The sequence below is a fragment of the Plecotus auritus genome (assembly GCF_963455305.1).
Source record: "Plecotus auritus genome assembly, chromosome: 4".
Lineage (NCBI taxonomy): Eukaryota > Metazoa > Chordata > Mammalia > Chiroptera > Vespertilionidae > Plecotus > Plecotus auritus.
Genome location: NC_137775.1, coordinates 184842999 through 184864725, shown reverse-complemented (window position 1 = coordinate 184864725; position 21727 = coordinate 184842999). Strand labels below are relative to the sequence as shown.

The window sequence follows — 21727 nt, the reverse complement described above, 5'->3', positions numbered from 1 at the left end:
GACCTGGTGGTCAGGGAGGGAGAAGACTCTGAACTCTTAGCCCTTGCATTTAATGCTACTAACATGGTTTTGCCTTTTAATTCTGTTTCCATCACATTCAAAAGGCAATACAGGTTTCTGTTCTAGCTCAGTATGATGACTACATTGACTCAAATTGGTGCTGAGCCTGGTCACTTCTGTTGATAAATGATATAAAGTTTAACAGACATGCTCCCCACAACCCTGCCCCACCACCTCATTCGTGCAGTTGCTCCTCAAGTTCCTGTGACATAAACATCTGGATTTTCTGTGTGAGAGGGAATGTCCTTTCAGCACTGTAGACGTCATCGTACCCCGAGTCTGGCTAAGATAACCCTCGCTCCCAAATAACATGGTGGTAGCCCTGGCCGGTTTGGCTCAGTGGTTGGAGCATTGGCCTTTGGACCAAGGGGTCCAGGGTTCAATTCCCGGTCAAGGGTTTGTACCTGGTTTGCAGGATCCCCACCCCTGTTGGGGAATGTGTGGAAAGAAGGGAGGAGGGGGGAGGGGAGAGAGAGAGAGAGAAACATTGATGTGAGAGAGAGACACATCAATTGGTTGCCTCCTGCATGCACCCAGACTGGGGCTAGGGATGGAGCCTGCAACCAAGATATATGCCTTTGACCAGAAATTGAACCCTTCAGTGCTTGGGCCAATGCTGTAACCAATGAGCAAAACTGGCCAGGGTAGGATAGGGTTTCCTTATACTGGGCAATAAATGAATCGTTTTGTGCTCTACCTATGAGTCTTGGAGGATGTGCTTACTTCGGATTTATTTCCGCGAGTGCTGGATGCCGGTTACTGTTCCAGACCCTGTAGTTGTGAGTATTCTTCCACGCCATCACGAAGGCTGTCCCATAGTCCGCGAGCACCTTTTCATTATCTGTCAAGTAAATGTGTGAAAGCTGAGCTTCCCTGTAGCCGGTCAGGGTGTGAAGATGAACAACCAAAAAGGGTAAAGGAATAGTCCCCCCCCCCCGCCCCCCTGCTCTCTGGGGGAGTCTACCAGACGTCAGGAAATTAGGTCTAGCTCCAAACGTCCTGTTAAGAGGCGCTGTGGTCTTTGGCAAGTCACTTAGTCACGGAGAATGTCATTTCCCTTCAGGGGTCGGCAAACTGCGGCTCGCGAGCCACATGCGGCTCTTTGGCCCCTTGAGTGTGGCTCTTCCACAAAAATACCATGGCCTGGGCGAGTCTATTTTGAAGAAGTGGCGTTAGAAGAAGTTTAAGTTTAAAAAATTTGGCTCTCAAAAGAAATCTCAATCGTTGTACTGTTGGTATTTGGCTCTGTTGACTAATGAGTTTGCCCACCACTGCGCCTAACTGGAAAAGAAGAGGGCGGACCCAGAGATTGTCTGAGGCTCCTTACAATGCCAAGATCAGTCCCATTCTCCTTCCCAAGGTCAGGAGGCACAATGTTATTTATTAAACAAACAACAGGCCAGACAGTGAGCCAATGTCCTGATGTTTACATAGGGAGGAGGCAAGTAGGGCATCTTTTATCCGGGCACAAATGTCACTGTTCCTAAGAACACGAATGGGTTCTTTCAGGCACTGTTTTCTCTTCTTTGGATTCTGTCCTGCTATCTGGTGAAACTCGAGTTTCCATGCATATTGCTGTCAAGATACTTAACACAACAAGGGAATTTCTGTATTTAATGTTTAAAGCTTTTAGGCTTTATCAGTATCGTGGGGGAGTTTCAATGCAGGCGTTTCTCTACTTGGAGGAATAGAAAAGAATTGGAGAACTGACTCCAATGGCCATTGCTTCATATTTAATTGCAAGTTGCTTGCTCTGAAGGTGAAAGGTGATGTTTGTTGCTGGGGAAGGAAGAGAAAGGTACACACAGTTCCATGTGCAGCACGGGAAGTTCTTTTAAGAACATAGTCCCCAAACAGGGCATAGGGCTGAATGCCCTTTAGCAGCATGGAGCCGAGTGGGCGGCGGGGTTTAAATACCAGCTCAGCCTCTTGCCAGGGGTGAGCGAGCTGCTGAAATCTCCTTCCTGTGCCTCGCCTGCTCCTCTGTAAAGCTGAGGATGACAAGGTATGTGCCCCTAGGACTGCTGTGAGGATGATGTGGGCTGGTAGGTGTAAAGAGCTCAACACAGATCCCTGCACATATTAAATGTGCTCTCCCCGCCCCCCCTCCCCCCCCCCGCCCTCAAAAAAAGGAAGCTCGCTCCTATCCGTCAGTTTTTGCAGCTACCTGGGCAAATGTTTTTTAAAGGTGAATGAATTACTCATGAAGCTACATGATTGGTGGGGACTGGGGTTTTCTTACTAGATTCCTGCATGATCCTGGGTTACAGGTGTGGGGCGCGGCTACAGTGTGTGGACAGGTTCAAGCCTTGGACTGATGAGAGGGCACAGTCCTCTCGTGGCCATGTGCAAGTCCCAGCTTGGAGGGCAGAGCCTCCCAGCACAATGATAGCCAACAGCTGTAGTTGTAAGCGTGAACCTATGGTCCAAACACGTGGCCCCATGTGCCCGAGTGATATAGGCTGCAGGTAAACAAAGCTTGATCAGGTGCATGTAATGGAGTGGGCACCAGAATGCTGCAAACATCTTAACCACGCCCTTCTTTGCCTCGTGGCATCGGCTATAAAATAAAGACACGGCCAAAACCGGTTTGGCTCAGTGGATAGAGCGTCGGCCTGCGGACTCAAGGGTCCCAGGTTCGATTCCGGTCAAGGGCATGTACCTTGGTTGCGGGCACATCCCCAGTAGGGGGCGTGCAAGAGGCAGCTGATCAATGTTTCTCTCTCATCGATGTTTCTAACTCTCTATCCCTCCTCTCCCTTCCGCTCTGTAAAAAATCAATAAAATATATTTAAAAAAATAAAAAATAAAAAAAAATAAAGACACGGCTTATAGTCCGTAGCGCTGCTGGGTCCCCATCAGGGAAGCAGCGTCCTACCGAGTCCCAGCTTTCCTTCTCTTTTCTCATCCTTCACCGCCCCCACTCAGGGTCACTGAACCTGTCAGAGCTGAAGGGGCACATAAGGCGCCCTGGGGCTGAGTAAGCCATGGCCGAGCCGGCGTCCCACATACAGGCCTGGACTTGGGTGTCTCAGCTGCTGCGTTTAAGAAGAGGCAGACGTTTAAAAACATCCCACTAACAAGGAACTTGCTCCGAAGCTTCCTTTCCAGTGAAGAACACGCAGGAGCCTGGGTGGAAACTCCACACACACTCTGCGGGGAGCGAATTTAGGGGTGGTGGTGGTGGTGGTGGTGGTGGGTGGCTGATTTAAAAAACTTGCTGACATGACGATGTGAATGTACTTAATGCCACCGTAGAATACACTTAGACATGGTGAAGCTAGTTACTAACTAGTTACTAATGTACTAGCTGCTAGTACATTTTAGATTATGTGTATTTCACAATTAAAAACAAAAGCAGCGGTAGAGATAATGGGGGGGGGGGGCAAAACAAAAGCTCAGCACTTTGAACAACGATGACAGCAGAATCTATCGACCATCGACCAGGTGCCCATGTACCAGAGCTCATCACCGGACTCCACACGGTCTTTTTATACCTTTTTTCTTCCTATGGGAATGCGGCAGGTTTCATACAGGAATGATTCCGTTTCCCTGCTCCACTGGCTACAGGGAGGTTGTATTTCGTACCTAATTCAGACGTTAGGATGTGACAGATGGAGAAGTGGCTGCACGCCCCTCACCTAGCTGCAGCGTGGCGGCCAGCAGCGCGTGGATGTAGACCGCGAACTGCGCTCGGATCCACTCGTCGCCCCCCTCCCAGCCCGTGCCGTCCAGGAAGACGTCGTCGCGGTTCTCGGTCACGTGCTTCACCAGGTAGTCGGCGAACCTGAGGTCGGCCGTGGTGGGGCTGAGCAGCTTCCTCAGCTCCGGGTCCTGGACCTGGATCAGCGCCTCTTCCACCTGCGGGGCACCCAGGCACGAGTCAGTGCGGCTCTCACGCGGTTTCCAAGCAACCACTGGCCCGGCTGGGGTGACTCAGTGGTTGAGCATCCATCTATGCACCAGGAGGTCCTGGTTGGATTCCTGGTCCGGGCACAGGCCCGGGTTGCAGGCTCGATCCCCAGTGTGGGGCATGCAGGAGGCAGCTGACCAGGGATTCTCTCTCATCATTGATGTTTCTCTCTCTCTCTTCCTCTCCCTTCCTCTCTGAAATATATATATATATATGGAGAGAGAGAGAGAGAGAGAGAGAGAGAGAGAGAGAGAGAGAGAGAGAGAGAGAGAGAGAACTACTGGGAAGTTGGAGCCGGCAATAAAAAATACGAGTAACAGCATTCTCAAAAGGTGAATCTAAGAGACGGGCTTTTACACTCAAGCATTTTTCTTTCTATACTTAAAAAGTACTCGTTTTCTATTTTCAGAAAACATACGCATAAGTATTTAATTTTGAATTATAAAAGGAATTCATGTTTATTGTACGATTTGGGGAAATATGAATCGCCTTTATCGCACAATCAGAAATGAGTGCAATTCAGAATTTCTAATTTTTTTTCCCTTTGGGTGCACAGATACTCTGGAATATTTTTATTATGTAATAGTTGAAATGCGAAGAAGTGTATGTAACTTAGAGGCTACCTTGGAAGTATAAGAAAACCAATACCCAAGAACCTGCCAACCAACTTCAGAACTGAATGTCACCAACGCTGCCTCAACGGCTCCGTGGGTGTGCCCCACTCCCACCCGTATCCTTCCGCCTTGGAAGGTCTGTGTGTGTTTTTCTTCCTCAAACTTGGGATCGTAATACCTAAAGCTTTGCACTCCAGTTCTTCGTTTATACATTCTCCCAGGAGGCATGTTTCGGTACTTTCTAAAAACCTTAAGATGGCTTAACACTCCCCCCGCCTTCCCCATTTAAATTACTTCAACTGTAGAGTTGAACAAATGATTTAAACTTCTTCTATACTGATAAGATGTCAAACAGTTATCTCTAGCTCCTTGCTCTTGATATCAGAAGCATATTACACAGGCTAGAAATATTTACATCATTTAAACAATAAACACATTTTAATTGTAAGACTGTAGTAGGACCAGGCTGCCGGGGTTTGGGGTCCTGGCTCACCCCCTATTCTTTTTTTTTATTAAATATATTTTATTGATTTTTCACAGAGAGGAAGGGAGAGGGATAGAGAGCTAGAAACATCGATGAGAGAGAAACATCGATCAGCTGCCTCCTGCACGCCCCCTACTGGAGATGTGCCCGCAACCAAGGTACATGCCCTTGACCGGAATCAAACCCGGGACCCTTCAGTCCACAGGCCGACGCTCTATCCACTGAGCCAAACCGGTTTCGGCCACCCCCTATTCTTGCTGTTTGATCTCTCTGGTCCTTTGCTCCCACAGGTATCAAATAGGGATGGTAACAGTATGTACCACATAGGTTGCCATGCGAATTACATCAGTTAATATACTTGAGGCGCTCAGAATGCCTGGCGCAGGGAGCGGTTAGCACCGTTACTCGTTCTGACTCTGCCTTCCTCATTCCAAATCAGAAAGGACCCCAGGGCCCAGCAGCGCCAAGAACACTCAGACGTAAACCTACTTCCACGATGGCATCACTGAGGTGCTTCTGTTGTCGAAAAAGGATGTTAGTAGCTCCAGCAACAAATCCCCGAACGGTGACATCCGAGAGAAGGTGATGCTGCTGCAATGCCATGTAAGGCAAGCACAGATATCCCTAAGAATCACAAGAGCAACACAGAATATTAGAAACGCAACGGAATAATCGCCTCCCTCTTCACGCCCGGAGAGCTAAGGGTAGGAAAAGAAACTCCCAGTTTGCTCCCACCTCCTCGCCATCCGGAACGCAGCCGATCGCGGACTCCCTGCAAGAATGTTCCCACACACCCTCAGGCTGTGACTGCTCGAACCGTCGACCTTGGCAAGGTCATCCAACATGAAGGCTGTCTTCCTCCATCACTTTGTTCTCGGTTCAACTTAAAAGGCTCCACAGTAACTAACAAGCTGGACTTTTTCACTTAGGAACTGAAGTTTGAAGCCCATTCACAAGCATGTTGTTTAGCAGAAAGCTGTGAGCTCGTCTAGTAAAATCTTACACCTGCCTCTGCACAAAATCTCTTACGCGTTAGTAGGAGAAGCACACAGCACTCATTATCCTGATTTACTGTCCTCTTGTTAAAATTATGCAAAAATATTTCAAGATATTTGCTCCTACATGCTGAAAGCAAAAATGACACTTGGCAGTACTTGAGTATTTAGTTAATTTCCACTTGAATTATATTTGAAAAGTTCACTGCCCTAATAATTACAATTGAATTGCCAAACCACAGCAGGCAGGTAAGTGTACAAAAAGCAATGTATCTCCTGACAATGACGGTGTTGACACTGGACTGATGCTCTGGAGGAGGACATGGAATTTCTGCCGGAAGATTCTACATTGAGATGGATTGTCAACAGGTGGCACGATTTGTGAATGAAGCCAGGAAGGCGGGCTTGCGGAAACCCTGGACTCGTTTTCAATCTCAAGTTCTGTGACAGTTTTATTTAATTGTTTTTAAACTTCTCATCACTTTTCTAAAAACACTGAACTGTTCCCTGGATGCTGTGTTGTTCTGCACCGCAGCTAGGATGTGCCTTGGACCTCACAGGTGGTTGTTGAACTACCTACTGTGGGAGAGGAGACTTCCAAAAGTCGGAATATGGGTCTAGTAACTTGGTTTTATTCTTAGTCTTGACAGTCTCTTCCTCTGCTTGATAAAATGCTAACTAAGCAGCAAAAGGAAATCCACGTCTATGCATTAGAGATACTCAGCACGGCGTTTCTGAACCCATGCCCTCTCGTGACTGAAGGCGGAAAGGACCCCTGCTTCTCCTGCAGAAACAGACCGGAGAGCTGGCCAGGCCTCGGGGTTCACGCTTCCCTTTATGTGACAGGAATTTTAAAACAAGACTCCCCTCGCCCCCAACTTCCTGTTTCTACACATAAATATTATAAGAGTGAGTGGACTTTCTAACAGAATACTCCCCCCCCCAACTAGAAATGAGAATCCTTGCTAAAGGCACTCTCAGAACAGCCAATTCTTACAAAAGATTTATACTGCAAAACAGTGATAAAGGAATTTAATTGTTCATAGTATTACATTCATAATTTATGCTGTAAGAGAAGAAAAGTCTATCTCAACAATGGAATCTTGGCTAAGTCTCTAAAATAATGAAAACTCAAAAGTATGTTTTTAAAAAATCAACAGTTCAAAGCTTTGTAAGAATGTGAAAAAATACATCCCTTAAAAATACATATTCAAAGTAAACAAGAAAAAAAAAACCACCACCAAAAAATACATATTCATACTCTTTGACCCAGCATTACACTTCTTGTAACTTCTACAGATACACCTGCTCATGTGTGAGATTTGTAAAAAGTTATTTATTGCATCATTGTTTATTACAACAAAAGACTGGAACCCTAACTATTCATGAACAGGAAACTGAATAAACATTCACCTGTGCCATGAAACACACCTGCAACAATTAAGAGCAATGAAGTTAATCTCCAATGAATATTTTGTAAAAAAAAAAAAAAATAAGGGGCATAAAAATGGGTATAGTCTGTTCCTATTTGTGTAAAAAGGGAAGGGACAAAAATCTCTGCATTTGTTTATGTATGAAATACCTCTAGAAGGAAACAGAAGGCATTGATGATCTGGCTGCCAGTGGAGAGGGCAGGTGAGTAGCAGGGGATGGTGGAATGACAGGGAGACTTATTACAGATGCCGCGGAACCATTTGAATATTGAACCATATTGAACATGTAAAGGTATTACAGATTTATAAGATTATCTACACTAATAAAAGAGAAGCATGCAAATTGACCGTCCCTCCACTACGCCCACCAGCCAATCAGAGCGAGTATGCAAATCAACCCAACAAAGATGTCACAGAGCAAAGACTGAAGACAGTGTAGAAGGAAGCCAAGTGCTGCAGAAGGGAGTGAAGCTGCGGAGAAGGGAGGGAGGCAGTGGAGAAGGGAGGGAGGCGAGGCAGCGGTGGAGAAGGGAGGGAGGCGAGGTGGCGGTGGAGAAGGGAGGGAAGCCGGCCTCGGCGGGCTTCGCTCCTTCTCTGCTTCGCTCCGGCCACAGGAAGCCCTATTCTTGCAGGAATAGGCCCGAGGAAGCCCTATTCTTGCAGGAATCTTCCTCCAACAGGCCTCTAGTTTAAAATACTAGTTCAAAATAGCTTTCGCGTTTTGCTATCATTACTTCATTTTTTTAAAAAATGATGATCAAATGAGCCTAAATCTCTTAACAGCCTTTAACATACAGTGGCAGCAAGAACTTGGGTTTTTTCACATAAAGCAGCTTCTATACCCAAGCCCACCCCATCCTGGTTTTCCATTTTCCTGGGGTACTCTAGCTTCCATTTGGAGCTGCGGTACATAATGGTAAAAAGAAAAGTGAAAAGTTACTTGCATACCCATGTTCACAGCAGCATTATTCACAATGGCCAAAGCATGGAAGCAACCCAAATGCCCACTGAGGGATAAGTAGATAAATACAGTGTGATACAGACTTACAGTGCAGTGTGATTCAGCCTGAAAAGGACGGCAGTCACAAAAAGACAAATTCTCTTTGATTCCACTCAAAAGGTATTTAAAGCAGTCAAATTCATAGAAACAGAAAGAAGGGGGGTTGCCAGGTGCTGGGGTGAGGAGAGAATGGGTGCTTAGTGGGTATAGACTTCCAGTTTTGCAAGATGACAAAGCTCTGGAGATCTATAGCACAACAGTGTGAATATAACAACACTACGAACCACACACTAAAAATGGTAAAGAGGTAAATGTTAAGTTTTTTTTACCATAATTAAAAAACAGGTAACCCCCCTCCCCCACCCTCCACCACACACACGTGCTGAGCTTGGCAGACCTGGTCGAACCACTGAGAGCTGTTCTGCTAAGAGCAGCAGAAACCCAGTGCGCCTTCCCTCCCTCCTGCGCCTGGAAAGGGCTACGACCGATCAGGGCCAGCCGCCACTGCTCATCTGGCCCCTGGTCAGGGACGATAAGCACGTTCACCAACCAAAAGCCTCTTTATCGCAGGGCTGCCCGTTCTCTCCAAAATCCACCTAGCGTTTAAAGGTAATCCCTATCAAAATGCCAACCTGGATGAGTGGGAACGTAAGTCGATCCTAAAATTGATGTGGAAGAGCGTAGAAACTCTTTTTATTATTATTACTAGAGGTCAGGTGCACAAAATTTGTGCATGGGGGGGGGTCCCTCAGCCCGGCCTGAGCCCTCTCCAATCCGGGACCTCTCAAGGGATATCCGACTGCCAGTTGGGGCCTGCGGGATGGGGCCTAAACCGCCAGTCGGACATCCCTCTCGCAATCCAGGACCGCTGGCTCCTAACCACTCACCTGCCTGCCTGATCACCCCTAACTGCCTCTGCTTGCCGGCCTGATTACCCCCTAACTGATCCCCTGCTGGCCTGGTCGTCCCCTAACTGATCCCCTGCTGGCCTGATCACCTCCTAACTGCCCCTCTGCCAGCCTGGTCACCCCCTAACTGTCCCCTGCTGGCCTGGTCCTCCACTAAATGCCCCCCTGCTGGCCTGGTCGCCCCCTAACTGCCCCCCTGCCAGCCTGGTCACCCCCTAACTGTCGGGAAAGAAGTTGGACGTCAGGAAGATGTGCGGCCGACCCGGTCTAATTAGCATATTACCCTTTTATTAGTATAGATATTAGAGGCCTAGTGCACAGATATGTGCACTGGTGGGGTCCCCAGGCCTGGCAATCCAGGACCCCTCAGGGGAAGTCAAGACTGCTGGTTTTGGCCTGATCCCCATAGACCAGGCTTTTATATATATACTAGAGGCCCAGTGCAGGAAATTCACGCACAGGTAGGGTCCCTAGGCCTGGCCAGCTATCAGGGCCAACCTGTGGGGCGATGGGCAGGGCAATCGGGGGGCCCCTGCTGGCACCCGCCTTGGCCGGCCTGGCGCCGCCCACTTGCCAGCCCTGTTCCCTGCTCACACCTGCCTTGGCTGGCCTGGGGCCTGTGGGCTAGGGGCAGCTCCTGCATTGAGCGTCCACCCCCTGGTGGTTAGAGCACATCATAGCGACCAGTTGTTCTGCTGGTTGTTCCGCAGTTTGGTCAATTTGCATATTAGGCTTTTATTATATATATAGATTTTTACTTTTAAAATTTTTTATTGGATTTATTGGGGTGAAATTGGTTAACAAAATGACATAGGTTTCAAGTGCACAACTCTATATAATTCATCATCTATAGACTTGTGTGTTCAAAGTCTAGTCTCCTTCCATCACCATTTATCCCCCTTTGCTCTCGTACTTCCCCCACCTCCTTCCCCTCTGGTAATCACCACACTGTTGTCTGTGCCTATAAGTTTGTTTGTTTTTTTTTCTTATTAATCCCTATGTCGTGTTTAAGTTATTTAAAAAATTGCAAGAAGAAGTAATAAATAAAAAATTACAAATACATTTTGAATGGTTTTTCATAAAAAGATTAAAATATAATTTTATGGGCAAGTTAACCAAAACACTAAATCTGTGAGGTGTACTGTTTAAGTTAGCCACTATGCAGTTTTTCCTTATAAGATTATAGCTTTTGGAATTGTAGTATTTGATATATATTCATTAAGTGTAATCAAGACTGTCTAGCCCTAGCTGGTTTAGCTCAGTGGCTAGAGCATCGGCCTGCAGACTAAAGGGTTCTGGTCAAGGGCACATGCCTGGGTTGTGGGCTCAATCCCTAGTAGGGGGTGTGCAGGAAGCAGCCGATCAATGATTCTCATCATTGATGTTTCTATCTCTCTCTCTCTCCCTCTCTGAAATCAATAAAAATATTTTAAAAGAAGACTGTCTAGAGTTTCTCAATTCATCTTTTTTTCAAAGATAAACCTGAATGATTACAAGCAGACCCCACTTAGTGATGGCTGACCTCATATTTACTAAGATTCCAAATTCTTCCCAATCGAAACTACCTGAATTAATTCCTTATAGTCTTTCAACTATAGTCACAGATGCCACCACAGTACACATTTGGTATGTGTTTTAGTTTTCAAGGAAAATTTTCAGATCTGAAAATGCGTGCAACACAAAAAGCTAAATTCTGAAAGGACGCTGTCAGTCTTTAAGGACATTACACTTTACCTTTGTGAAGATGGCCAGGGGCATGCCATACTGGTCCTCTTCCAAACCGGAAATTAACCCTGGAAGCAGGACCACCTGGCCCATATTAGCTTGAGGTTGTACAGTAATTGGAGCACTGTCTGAGGGCACCGACTCCCTGGGAAATGAGTTTGTCTGTTCTGACCCCACCTGGTCCCTATCTTTCAAGGTGGGGTCCTCTAAGATACTAGGATCCAAGGTCTCCCAGTCACTTTCTGAAGACTCTGGAGATGGACGAGAAGGAGGTTTCAAATACGGACTGGTCTCACTGAGTCCCTGCCCTTTGCTGCTGCTTTCTACCGGGAACAAAGGTTCTTCCGTTGTGATGGCAGCATCTCCACCGTGGTTTCCTGTCAGGATTTTCTTGACAGTTTCCAAGTTGGTATATGCAATGTTAGGAGCAGACACAGAAACAAAATCATCTGCAGGGGGGTTGTTTTCCTGAAGCCCAGCATCTTCAGACATACTCTTCCGAGGTTTGTACTGAGAACAGTCCCTGAGACCATGTTCGATCATGCCTAGAACATAAAAGATTGGAGGACAGCTTAGTTTATAATGAGGAGGAAGAAAGTAAGAGTTGTGTATTCTATTCTAAGCAGCAGAACTCTCCTATAAAAATGTTAAAAGCTACGCTTACATACATTCCAATGAAAAATAATGAAAATGTCAGACAACACACACACATAAAAAACTACTGCCAAAACAAAAATGTCATATTAAACTAGGAATGTTGACCCTGATGAGTTTATCCTTGAACACCGTTACCACTGAAAGTTCCAGCACAAGCTAACCAACAGAAAGAGTAGATACTGTTCCCTCTTACCTGGAAAAAGGGATAACACAGTCATCAGGGCACCCACCAGTTTATTCACTGGAGAAATATAAAAGAGAACCTGAAATGGATTCAATACAATCCAATTAGAAAATCAGAGTCCGCGATGACACTTTAAAACAAAAAGAGGGGGAAAGAGAGGAGAAAACTCTTCTTTACAGAAGAATAACGGTTAATTAATGACAGAATTAGAAAATCACCAGGTAAAAATTACCAGTGGACGTTAAAACTATTGTGAAGGGTTGCTGGGCAACAGGATATTCACATAGATTCTAATTTATCATCCCACAGATAGTCTATTAATTGTAAAGGGAAAACCGAGTACCTTACTATGAAGAAATCTGGCAACCACCACCTTAACCAAACAATTAAACCTCACATCATCAATAGTAGTACAGGAGGTGGGTGGGAAGAGATCAACCAAAGGCCTTGAGTGCACATATGCATAACCCATGGACACAGACAATGGTGTGGTGAAGGCCTGGGGAGGGAGCGAGAGTGGGCTAGAAGGGGTCAATGGGGGAAAAAAAAGGAACATATGTAATACTTCCAACAATCAAAATTTAAATAATAATAGTATAGTTATGGGCCCCTTGATGTGGTACCCCAAAGACACACCACCACTTTGGTCCTCAGATTTTTTTAAAAAAAAAAACAACCAGCCCTGACCGGATTGGCTCAGTGGATAGAGCGTCAGCCTGCGGACTGAAGGGTCCAGGTTCGATTCCAGTCCAGGGCATGTACCTTGGTTGTGGGCACATTCCCAGGAAGGGGTGTGCAGGAGGCAGCTGATCAATGTTTCTCTCATTGATGTTTCTATCTCTCTATCCCTCTCTTTTCCTCTCTGTAAGAAATCAATAAAATATATTTTTTAAAAAACAGTTTATAGGACATTATTGTGACATATGTGGAAATTTAAAAATGGACTTCGATATTAGGTATCATTGATTGTATTAATGTTAAATTTCTTGAATGTGAAAATGGTATTTTGGTTATGTAGGTGTATACCCTTAATTCTTTTTATTTTAAATATATTTTATTGATATTTTTACAGAGAGGAAGGGAGAAGGATAGAAAGCTAGAAACATCGATGAGAGAGAAACATCGATCAGCTGCCTCCTGCACACCCCCCACTGGGGATGTGCCCGCAGCCAAGGTACATGCCCTTGACCGGAATCGAACCCGGGACCCTTCAGTCCGCAGGCCGACGCTCTATCCACTGAGCCAAACCGGTTTCGGCTACCCTTAATTCTTAAGAGATATATCCTCAAGTATTCAGGGATAAAGTATCATGATATCTATAAATGACTTTAAAATTATTATGATTTGGGGGGAAATGAACATATATAAAGCAATAATGCAAAAGTGACAAAATGTTAACAACTGGTAGATACAGATGAAGAGTGTAAAAGTGTTCATTATATTATTATTCTATCAACTTTTCTGTAGGTTTGACATTTTTTAGAATAAAAATTGAGAAAAAAATTAATCTGAAACAAGATTCAGTTAGCTATTGCATTGAAACACTGGTAATAATTAAATTAGTTGAAAAAAAAACAAGCAAAGATTTGCTTAGGTGAGTTTTTTCTCTTTTAAACAATTAAACCATTTAGTGATACTAAAGTGCTATTTCACAAAGCACAGCACCCACAATTGTGTTCTCCTTACACCCTGGTCTTCTTTAAGGAGTAGCTTGCAAGTAAGAAAGTAAATCTTGCATTAAAAAGGACGTCCTTATTTTATCAAATCGATACAAAGAATGTAGGGGTGATTTGCCACATTAGATAAAGTTTATTTGATCGTAAATGTTACTGCATGAAACTAGGCTAAGTATTATTTTGCAAAACTTTTGTTTCAGATACATATATCCATGTGTGCTCCCGGTTGCCATGTAAAACATTTTTTTTATTATGCGTTGCAATAAAAAAGTCTGAAACCTATAACTCGACAACAAAAAAATAAACAACCTGATTAAAAAAGAGCCAATGGACTTGAACGGACATTTCTCCAAGAAAGGTATACAAATGGCTGACAAGCACATGAACAGGTGCTCCATCTCACTAATCATTTGGGAATGCAACTCAAAACCTGGAGATACTGCCTCACCTACTAGGATGGTTACTATCAAAACCCAGAAAATGACAGGTATTGATGACGATGTGGAGAAACTGGGACCTTTGTGCGCTCTTGGTAGGAAGGTAAGAGGTGCAGCTGTTATGGATGACAGTGTGGTGGGTCTTCAAACTGAAAACGGAACTACCATCTGATCCAGCAATACCCCATCTGGATATAAACCCCAAAGAACTGAGAGCAGAACTGAATGCCGTCACACTGCCTCCTCAAAAAAGAGCGCATGAACTTATGCTTCTATGGCAGTGAACAGGAATATGGGCTTCAACAGAAAAAAGAAAGGAAGAAACAAAATAAATGAATAAATAAATAAAGAAAAAAGAAGGTGGGCTTCAGCTCATCATAATTTGATAGGCAAAAAACATTAATTTATACTTTATCATTAATTTTAATTGTATACAGTATTTAAGAAATGTCAATAAAAATTGAATATTCCATCCCATCAAATCTCACCTTTTTTTCAAGAAGAATTAATTTAAACAGAATTAAGACCTAAACAAAAAAAGAAACACTGTATTAAAATAAGAAATGCAAGCCTATTATTTATTTGCCTTTTCCTGTCTGCAAAGATACCATATATCATCTAATCAATAATATTAAAATAATTACAGTGCTTTAAAAATTACATTGAAAATCATGAATTTATACTAAGAAATTAAATATTACCTGTGTCCTCTAAAAAGTGTGAAAACCACTTAAATCTCTAACAAATTGTGTTTTTGGAAGGAGTTGTGCCATTTTTGCTTGAAATATTGCAAGCTCCTTAAAGGGTGGGAACTACTCATTTATTTCTGAACTAGAGGCCCGATGCACGAAAATTCATGCAAGAGTAGGCCTTCCTTCCCCGGGCTGCTGGCACTGGCTTCCCTCTGGCACCTGGGACCCGAGACCCGGGACTCGGGCTTCGCTCCTTCAGCCACCAGCAGGCACCCAGGACCCCGGTTGGCTTCTCCGGGGCCACCCACAGGCACCCAGGACCCCGGCTTTGTCAGGAAGGACGTCCAGAATGATGTCCGGAAGACATCCGGTCTAATTAGCATATTACCCTTTTAATATTATAGATTATTATAGATATCTCCAGAGCATTCACCCAACAGATACTCAGTAAATGCTTGTTAAATGAATGATCAACGTGTGCAGGTGCTAGTCAACACATGCTTCAGTACTAAGATCAGAAGTAATACCTACAGAAATTCTACTGGAAAATGTTTCACACTTAAGGCAACAAATAAAATATTCTGAAAGACTGAAACATGTGTCTTCCCACTCTAACTTCGTGGTACCGGAAATTACAAAGACAATGGGAAAAAGTACTCTATCCTATATCACAGATGGTATTTGTACACGTTTAGAAATTTCTCTCATACAAGCACTACCAGAACTTTCGGCTCATGTCATCACGAGAGATGTCTTAGAACAGTGGTTCTCAACCTTCCTAATGCCGCGACCCTTTAATACAGTTCCTCATGTTGTGGTGACCCCCAACCATAAAATTATTTTCGTTGCTACTTCATCACTGTAATTTTGGTACTGTTATGAATCGTAATGTAAATATCTGTGTTTTCCGATGGTCTTACGCTCTACAGCAGCGGTTCTCAACCTGTGGTTATGCCACAATCTGCATTTGACCGCGTAGCCCATGGAGTCTGCCCAGTTACACGAACACACTTTCAGGACAGCAGAAGTTAAATGCGTACCTTGTGTCGAAAATGAAGCACAAGATCCCGAGGAGACAGACCTACACAGTTAACAGAAAAGCGAATCTGTAACGACACCCTGCTGTTTTTGTCGAAAAAGTTTTTTTCCTCCTCAAAGGAAAGTCAAGTAAAAAAAAAAAAGTAGGAATATGCAAGTATTGAAATATTATACAGTATTTGATCACATATACATGTACTGAGAATTTATCAAATTACTAATAGTCAAACACAGCACTGCAATGATGAAAAGGTAGAACTGTCTGCAGTGATGGAACTTCCTAAATCGGGGTTGCCCAATCCAGTGGCCATGGAGCCCTTGAAATGTGCCAAGTGGGACTGGCAAACTAACCTTTTCATTTTATTTGATTTGTATTAAATCTAATATAAATGTAAACAGTCATGCCCTGGCCGGATGCTCAGGTATGATTCCCAGGCAGGGCACATACAAGAACCTACCAATGAATACATAAATAATTGGAACAACAAATCAATGCTTCTCTCTCTCTCTGTCTCTCTCAAAACAATTAAAAAAAAAAAAAAAGAAGTTAAATGGAAAGAGTCACATCACTAGTGGCCACTGCTATGGACAGTGTAGCTCTAACACTTTCTCCCATTCTACAAACAAACATCTTACAAATGACACAAGCTTAGAGATTATAAAGCTGGTACTAAGGTGGCAATCAATCATGTAAACATGCTTTTTTTGGTCACTACACTCCACAGGCTATTATTTCTGAGTCACAGTCTTCTCTGATTATTTGTCAGAGGAAAAGAAAATAATTTAGAGAGAAATATGTTCTCAGAATAGGAATTTTGTAACCAGCTTTTGTAGCACACAGGATTACAAAAGTGAACTACCTGTTTGGCGACTTCATGCTGAAATAGGAATTGAGTGGGCATAAATCACTTTCGTTTTAATCATGAAAAGGATATTTACTGAGTGCCCACTGAGTACCATGGACACCAATGCAGATTCTGGGTTGTCAAATAGTTCAAATTAAACAAACCCCCAACTTGGAAAACCTTAAAATAGAAAAGTGCTAAGCAGATCTCTCTCTTGCCCTCCCTCTCTATTATGCCATGGAATTGACCCGGTCAGTAGTAATGTAAGGAAAAGAAAAAAACTTCCATTATTATTCTGAAACCAGAAATGTCCTTAAACAATAATAGTTGCGAATATTGGTACAAGTATGTTATACTAATGAGCAAAATAAACTGATGAATAAAATAGAAACAGAGGCATGGATACATGGAACAGACTGACAGCTGTCAGAGGGAGGGGGAGTGAGGGACTGGATGAAAGAAGGTGAAGGGATCAGCCAAAGAACACACATGCATAGCCCCTGGACACAGACAGCAGTGTGGTGATGGCCGGAGGGAAGGGGCGGGGGGCTGGGTGAGGTGGGGAAAGGTGGGGAAAACGGGGACATCTGAAATAGTGTCAACAATTTAAAAAAAGTTAAAAAAACCACAAAAGTCTGTTATACCTTAGCCAATATAAATACTGGCTAAGAAGACATGTAAGGAAGCAGCAGCACCAAACGTTGAAGAGTTTAAATCCATATAGAAATGTAGTTCTGATCATGAAGTTTCACATGCAACTAACTCGGTGCCCCAAACAAAGAGAAGTTTCTTCCCACTTGTCAAAAAGCTACTTACCGAGGTACACTTGGGACCCCTCCAATGACGTTCCCCCCAAGGAACTATTCATATGTTCATAGAGTTCCTACAAAAGACAGATTCTGTTTAGACATTTCGGGCACTGAGTTAGAACTATGATGAGCAGGAAGAGACTGCTTCTTTAGTTGAGGCAGTTTGTTTTGCCAGGCCCTACATTTATTTACTTTTATGTTTAAATATATTTGTATTGATTTCAGAGAGGAAGGGAGAGGGAGAGAGATAGAAACATCCATGATGACAGAGAATCATTGATCAGCTGCCTCCGGCATGCCCCCTACTGAGGATCGAGCCTGCAACCTGGGAATGTGCCCTTGAGCGCAATCGAACCCGGAACCTTCAGTCTGTAGGCCGATGCTCTATCCACAGAGACAAACTGGCTAGGGCCAGGCCCTAAATTTAGAAACAATCAAGGTCTCTCTCTGAAGACTTGCCTTGCCAGCACTCTTTCCATCCTTTGCCTCTACATTTCAGACCTTGATTCATTCACATGGTGCTAAGGACTCCCGGATAAATTCCCCCTACTTCCTTGCTGAATACCTAGCTGTCCTGCTCTCACTAGAATCTATGAGAGACCCATGTTCTACCTATGCATGGCAGCCTTGAGAAAAACATGCTCCCCGTTTCAATAAAACAGTCATGTACTTTTCCAGGGTTTTGCAATGGGGGTTAGGAGCCAGAAGCCGGATATATAAGCATACTGAGCAGGGTATTAAGACAAGCAGATTTGGAGAAGCAATGCCATAGCAAAAGGGCTATTACCCTTTTATTAATAGAAACATTTACGTTAGTTGCAGTCATTTGCATTATTTCCTAATAAAAGGCAGTTTGGTTACATGTAGGAACTGTACATTTTGGGCAGATCCCTATCCTTTCAATGTTACTTTCAAAGAAGAATGTCTTTCTTAAGGTAATAAGTGATTATCTTTCACAATATTACTGACAGGATTTACTCGAGTCATCAATCTGTCTTCGGCCAAACACATCTGTAGAGGGGGTACAAATTTACCTTTAGAATGGAAATTTGGGAAAAATCCTTCTCTTCAAAATATGCATGTGTAATGAGCTGAAGTTTTGCTTGAAGCAAGCCATAGAGAGGCTTAAAGGAAAAAAACAAAGAAAACTGCCATTAGTATGAGAAGAGTAAAAAAACAACCCACACAGCCTTTCAACTTGGAGAGAATAGGAAGAAGGAAGTTAGTAATTCTCAACGTCAGGGTCCTATTAGTCCCTCGTGCTGGCTCCCTGGCTGCAGCTGGAGGTGCCGGACCCACTCAGCGGGCAGTGGTTGAGTGTGGGCACCAACCTCCTGGGTCTCCACCATCACTCAGCTGAGTAACCGGCCACTTCACCCCTGCATACCTGCCTGCCGCTGCGAGCGTGGGTATCTGAAAAGACAACATCTCAAGGAGTTGCTTTCAGAATCAAATAACCAGGGGGAAGCACTCAGGAGAGTAGTGGGCACCCAGGAAGGACGTAGATGTTAGCTCTTATGATCACAATTCAAATCATCGTCTAATACTGCACACGGTGCTGCGGGCTTCTGGAGACTTTTACCGTCCTAGAAGCAGCCAGTTCTTACAGCTAGTTGAACATTCACAATTAAATTTCCGTTTTCGGTCCTCTGTGGAGGCTTACAACTAATCTGTGTCCTCTATCATAATACTTTTCTATATACTTAAAGTTATTCCTTAGTTCTTAATTTTCCTATTTAAGGCCCTCTCTTACCATTTCCATCCTTTTATTCGTAATGTTCTTTTCTAGATATTTTCTGACTTCTATGTCCTTTTTAGGATGCAGAGACCAATGCTGCATTTTTTTTAAATTAATTAAGACAGGTAATACTGGAATAGTTCCCCCACTACTCCCAGTATTCCCGTTACAGTATCATTATTACCATCTGAGTATAAAGTCAGCATATTTTAATCTATAGACTACAATGCACTATGAACCACCGACCCCCTTAGTGTGAGCTAGCTCTCCCCACGCCCCAGGCCTGTTTACAGACAGGACGGATTTTCAGCCCAATTTTACCACTTAGTAGTTATATGTCTACGAGAGACATCTTTTTCTCTGAAACATATCTTTACTTGTAAAATGAGAACAGTAAATACTTATAGCTCACAGTTGTTATGAGGATTAAAATGACAATTATATCTAAAAAGTGTGTGGTATAGAATTAATACCTGACACACAGGCACTAGATAAATGACATTTATTTTCATTATAGCTGTTCTTTGAAGAATGATTACTGAGTAAGCTTTTCAACACCTTGCATTTGCTTTAGTATCTAGTACTCCTATGCTTTCTTTTCTTTGGTCATCTGACCCAATATAAAAAAAGTATTGCACGGATGTATATTTTTCAGGCCACCCTTCTAGTATCTGTACACGGATCAGATTCGCAATCTACCAATTTCCTGATATTTATAATCATTCCTTTTCTTGACTATTCTTGCCCTATATATAAAATTACTGTCTTGGAAGAAATATTCTCATCCTCAAAATCTTAATGTTAAGGCCAGTAAGTATTAAATTATTATTATTCAGATATTTTCTTTGTTTTTAAACTTAGTAATAAAAACCAAAATACATTATCTCTTGCAAAACTCAACTTATATTAAACAAACTACTTTTAAATTGTCTGCGGGTATAAGAAATTGGATAATTGCAGAAGAAATAATTAAACAAAATCTACACACATTTAGTGACTAGGCTAATAAAATATTCTCATCTTTGGTTTAGGTTAATGGCAGAAACATCTATATTCAGTAATCATATAGCGCTAAGGTAATTAACATGATAGAGATCTGGATTTCCCCCACAAAGGAGGTTTGGGTATTATATATTACATGTAGGCTTAGGTATCTGGTGTTATTGGTAAAGGTGTTATCCTATTAGCAATAAAAGTGGAACATCACACGTGATTTAATGAAGAGAGATATAAAAAAATAAATGTTATATATTCCTTTTAAAAATATAGTTAAAATAATTAAAAAAAGGACCAGTAAAAAAATATATACATATATAGTTAAAATGATGATACATTTGCAACTGATCAACTTGTACACAGAAGAAGCAATTTAAAGCACTGTTATAGTGCATTTCATTATGCACTTCCCTTCCTCAAACATTTTCAGTTTTTAAAGAGCAAGTTAAGGCTACAATTTCATCATAAAAGGGTCATGCACTTCTAGTATCATCAATAAAATCTGAATATGATGATAGTACTTTGAATTTTCGTAAAATATTATTTATTCAAAGTCTTGGGAACAAAACAAAAATGTATAAATGAAATGTACATTTCGATCAGGTGTTCCCTCCTTCCCCACAACCGATCTATTAGATCTTCTTCTCTGACCTCGTTTTGGGTGGAGGGCAAATGAACATGCAACTGCCGAAGGGCAAAGAGAACGAGGAGCTGCGAGAGCCGAAATACTGAGTCCCTGGAGAATCTGAATATATTTTCTGGATCTGTCCTTAGACTAACAATGCGGATCCTCGAGTGGGAATCTGTCCTGAGAGTTTAACAAACACGTTCACAGGGAGCGATCTGGTCTCTTACCAGCTTGCTTAGAACACAGACGCTTTTCTGCACCGTCTCTCTGGTGACATCTGCGTGCCGGACTTTCAAAGCCTATTACAAATAGTCATTATTAGAAATACTGAAAAATACTTCTTCTTCAACATAAAAACAGCAAGGCGATAGAAAACATTTCTTGCATTTGCTTAATTACATGCAAAAAGTATTTATTGAGAATCTCAGAAAATACTCCTTGGATGAGTAAGTGTCCGTCGGCCTGGGCACTATGTGCTGGAATCGGGAGGCGAAGGGAACAAACAGTGAGAAAAGTCTCTATTATCAGGAATTCACAGTCTGGTGGAGAATACTTTATGGGCAAGTTGCCACACTCAAGGCCCATCAACCATCCTTGTTCTGGTTGTAAAGTGGGCTGTCCGTTCGGAGCCACTGTTTCTGGTGAGAAGGAGATAGTTTAAGAGACGACAAAGCAGCTTTGTGAAGGTGGCTGTCCCAGGCCCTTGGGGTCTATTCTGGAGGCTGGTATGGCAGCCAGCTCTGAGCTGTGTCGCATGCCTCCATGATTCCGAGGGTGACCGTGTGGGCTTTCTCCTGCTCTCTGCTAGCAGAAAACAACCTGATTAGGTCAGCCCCGGGTGAGGCTGTGAGGGAAGTAAGAATGACTCTCCCCGTCCTAGTGCCCTGCCTGACAG

General features: G+C 43.2%; 1 protein-coding gene across 1 annotated transcript in view; it reads right to left on the bottom strand.

The window, feature by feature from the left end:
- AVL9 (AVL9 cell migration associated) overlaps window positions 1-21727 on the bottom strand; it is a 42408-nt gene that overhangs the window by 10351 nt on the left and 10330 nt on the right. Inside the window, exons 4-13 of the mRNA XM_080666274.1 lie at window positions 21060-21131; window positions 18505-18594; window positions 17478-17544; window positions 15819-15859; window positions 14575-14613; window positions 11983-12052; window positions 11142-11677; window positions 5561-5695; window positions 3702-3921; window positions 784-901 (exon numbers count right to left, since the gene is read on the bottom strand). Of these exons, the coding sequence (XP_080522400.1) occupies window positions 784-901; window positions 3702-3921; window positions 5561-5695; window positions 11142-11677; window positions 11983-12052; window positions 14575-14613; window positions 15819-15859; window positions 17478-17544; window positions 18505-18594; window positions 21060-21131 (1388 nt within the window). The remainder of the gene's footprint in view (window positions 1-783; window positions 902-3701; window positions 3922-5560; window positions 5696-11141; window positions 11678-11982; window positions 12053-14574; window positions 14614-15818; window positions 15860-17477; window positions 17545-18504; window positions 18595-21059; window positions 21132-21727) is intronic.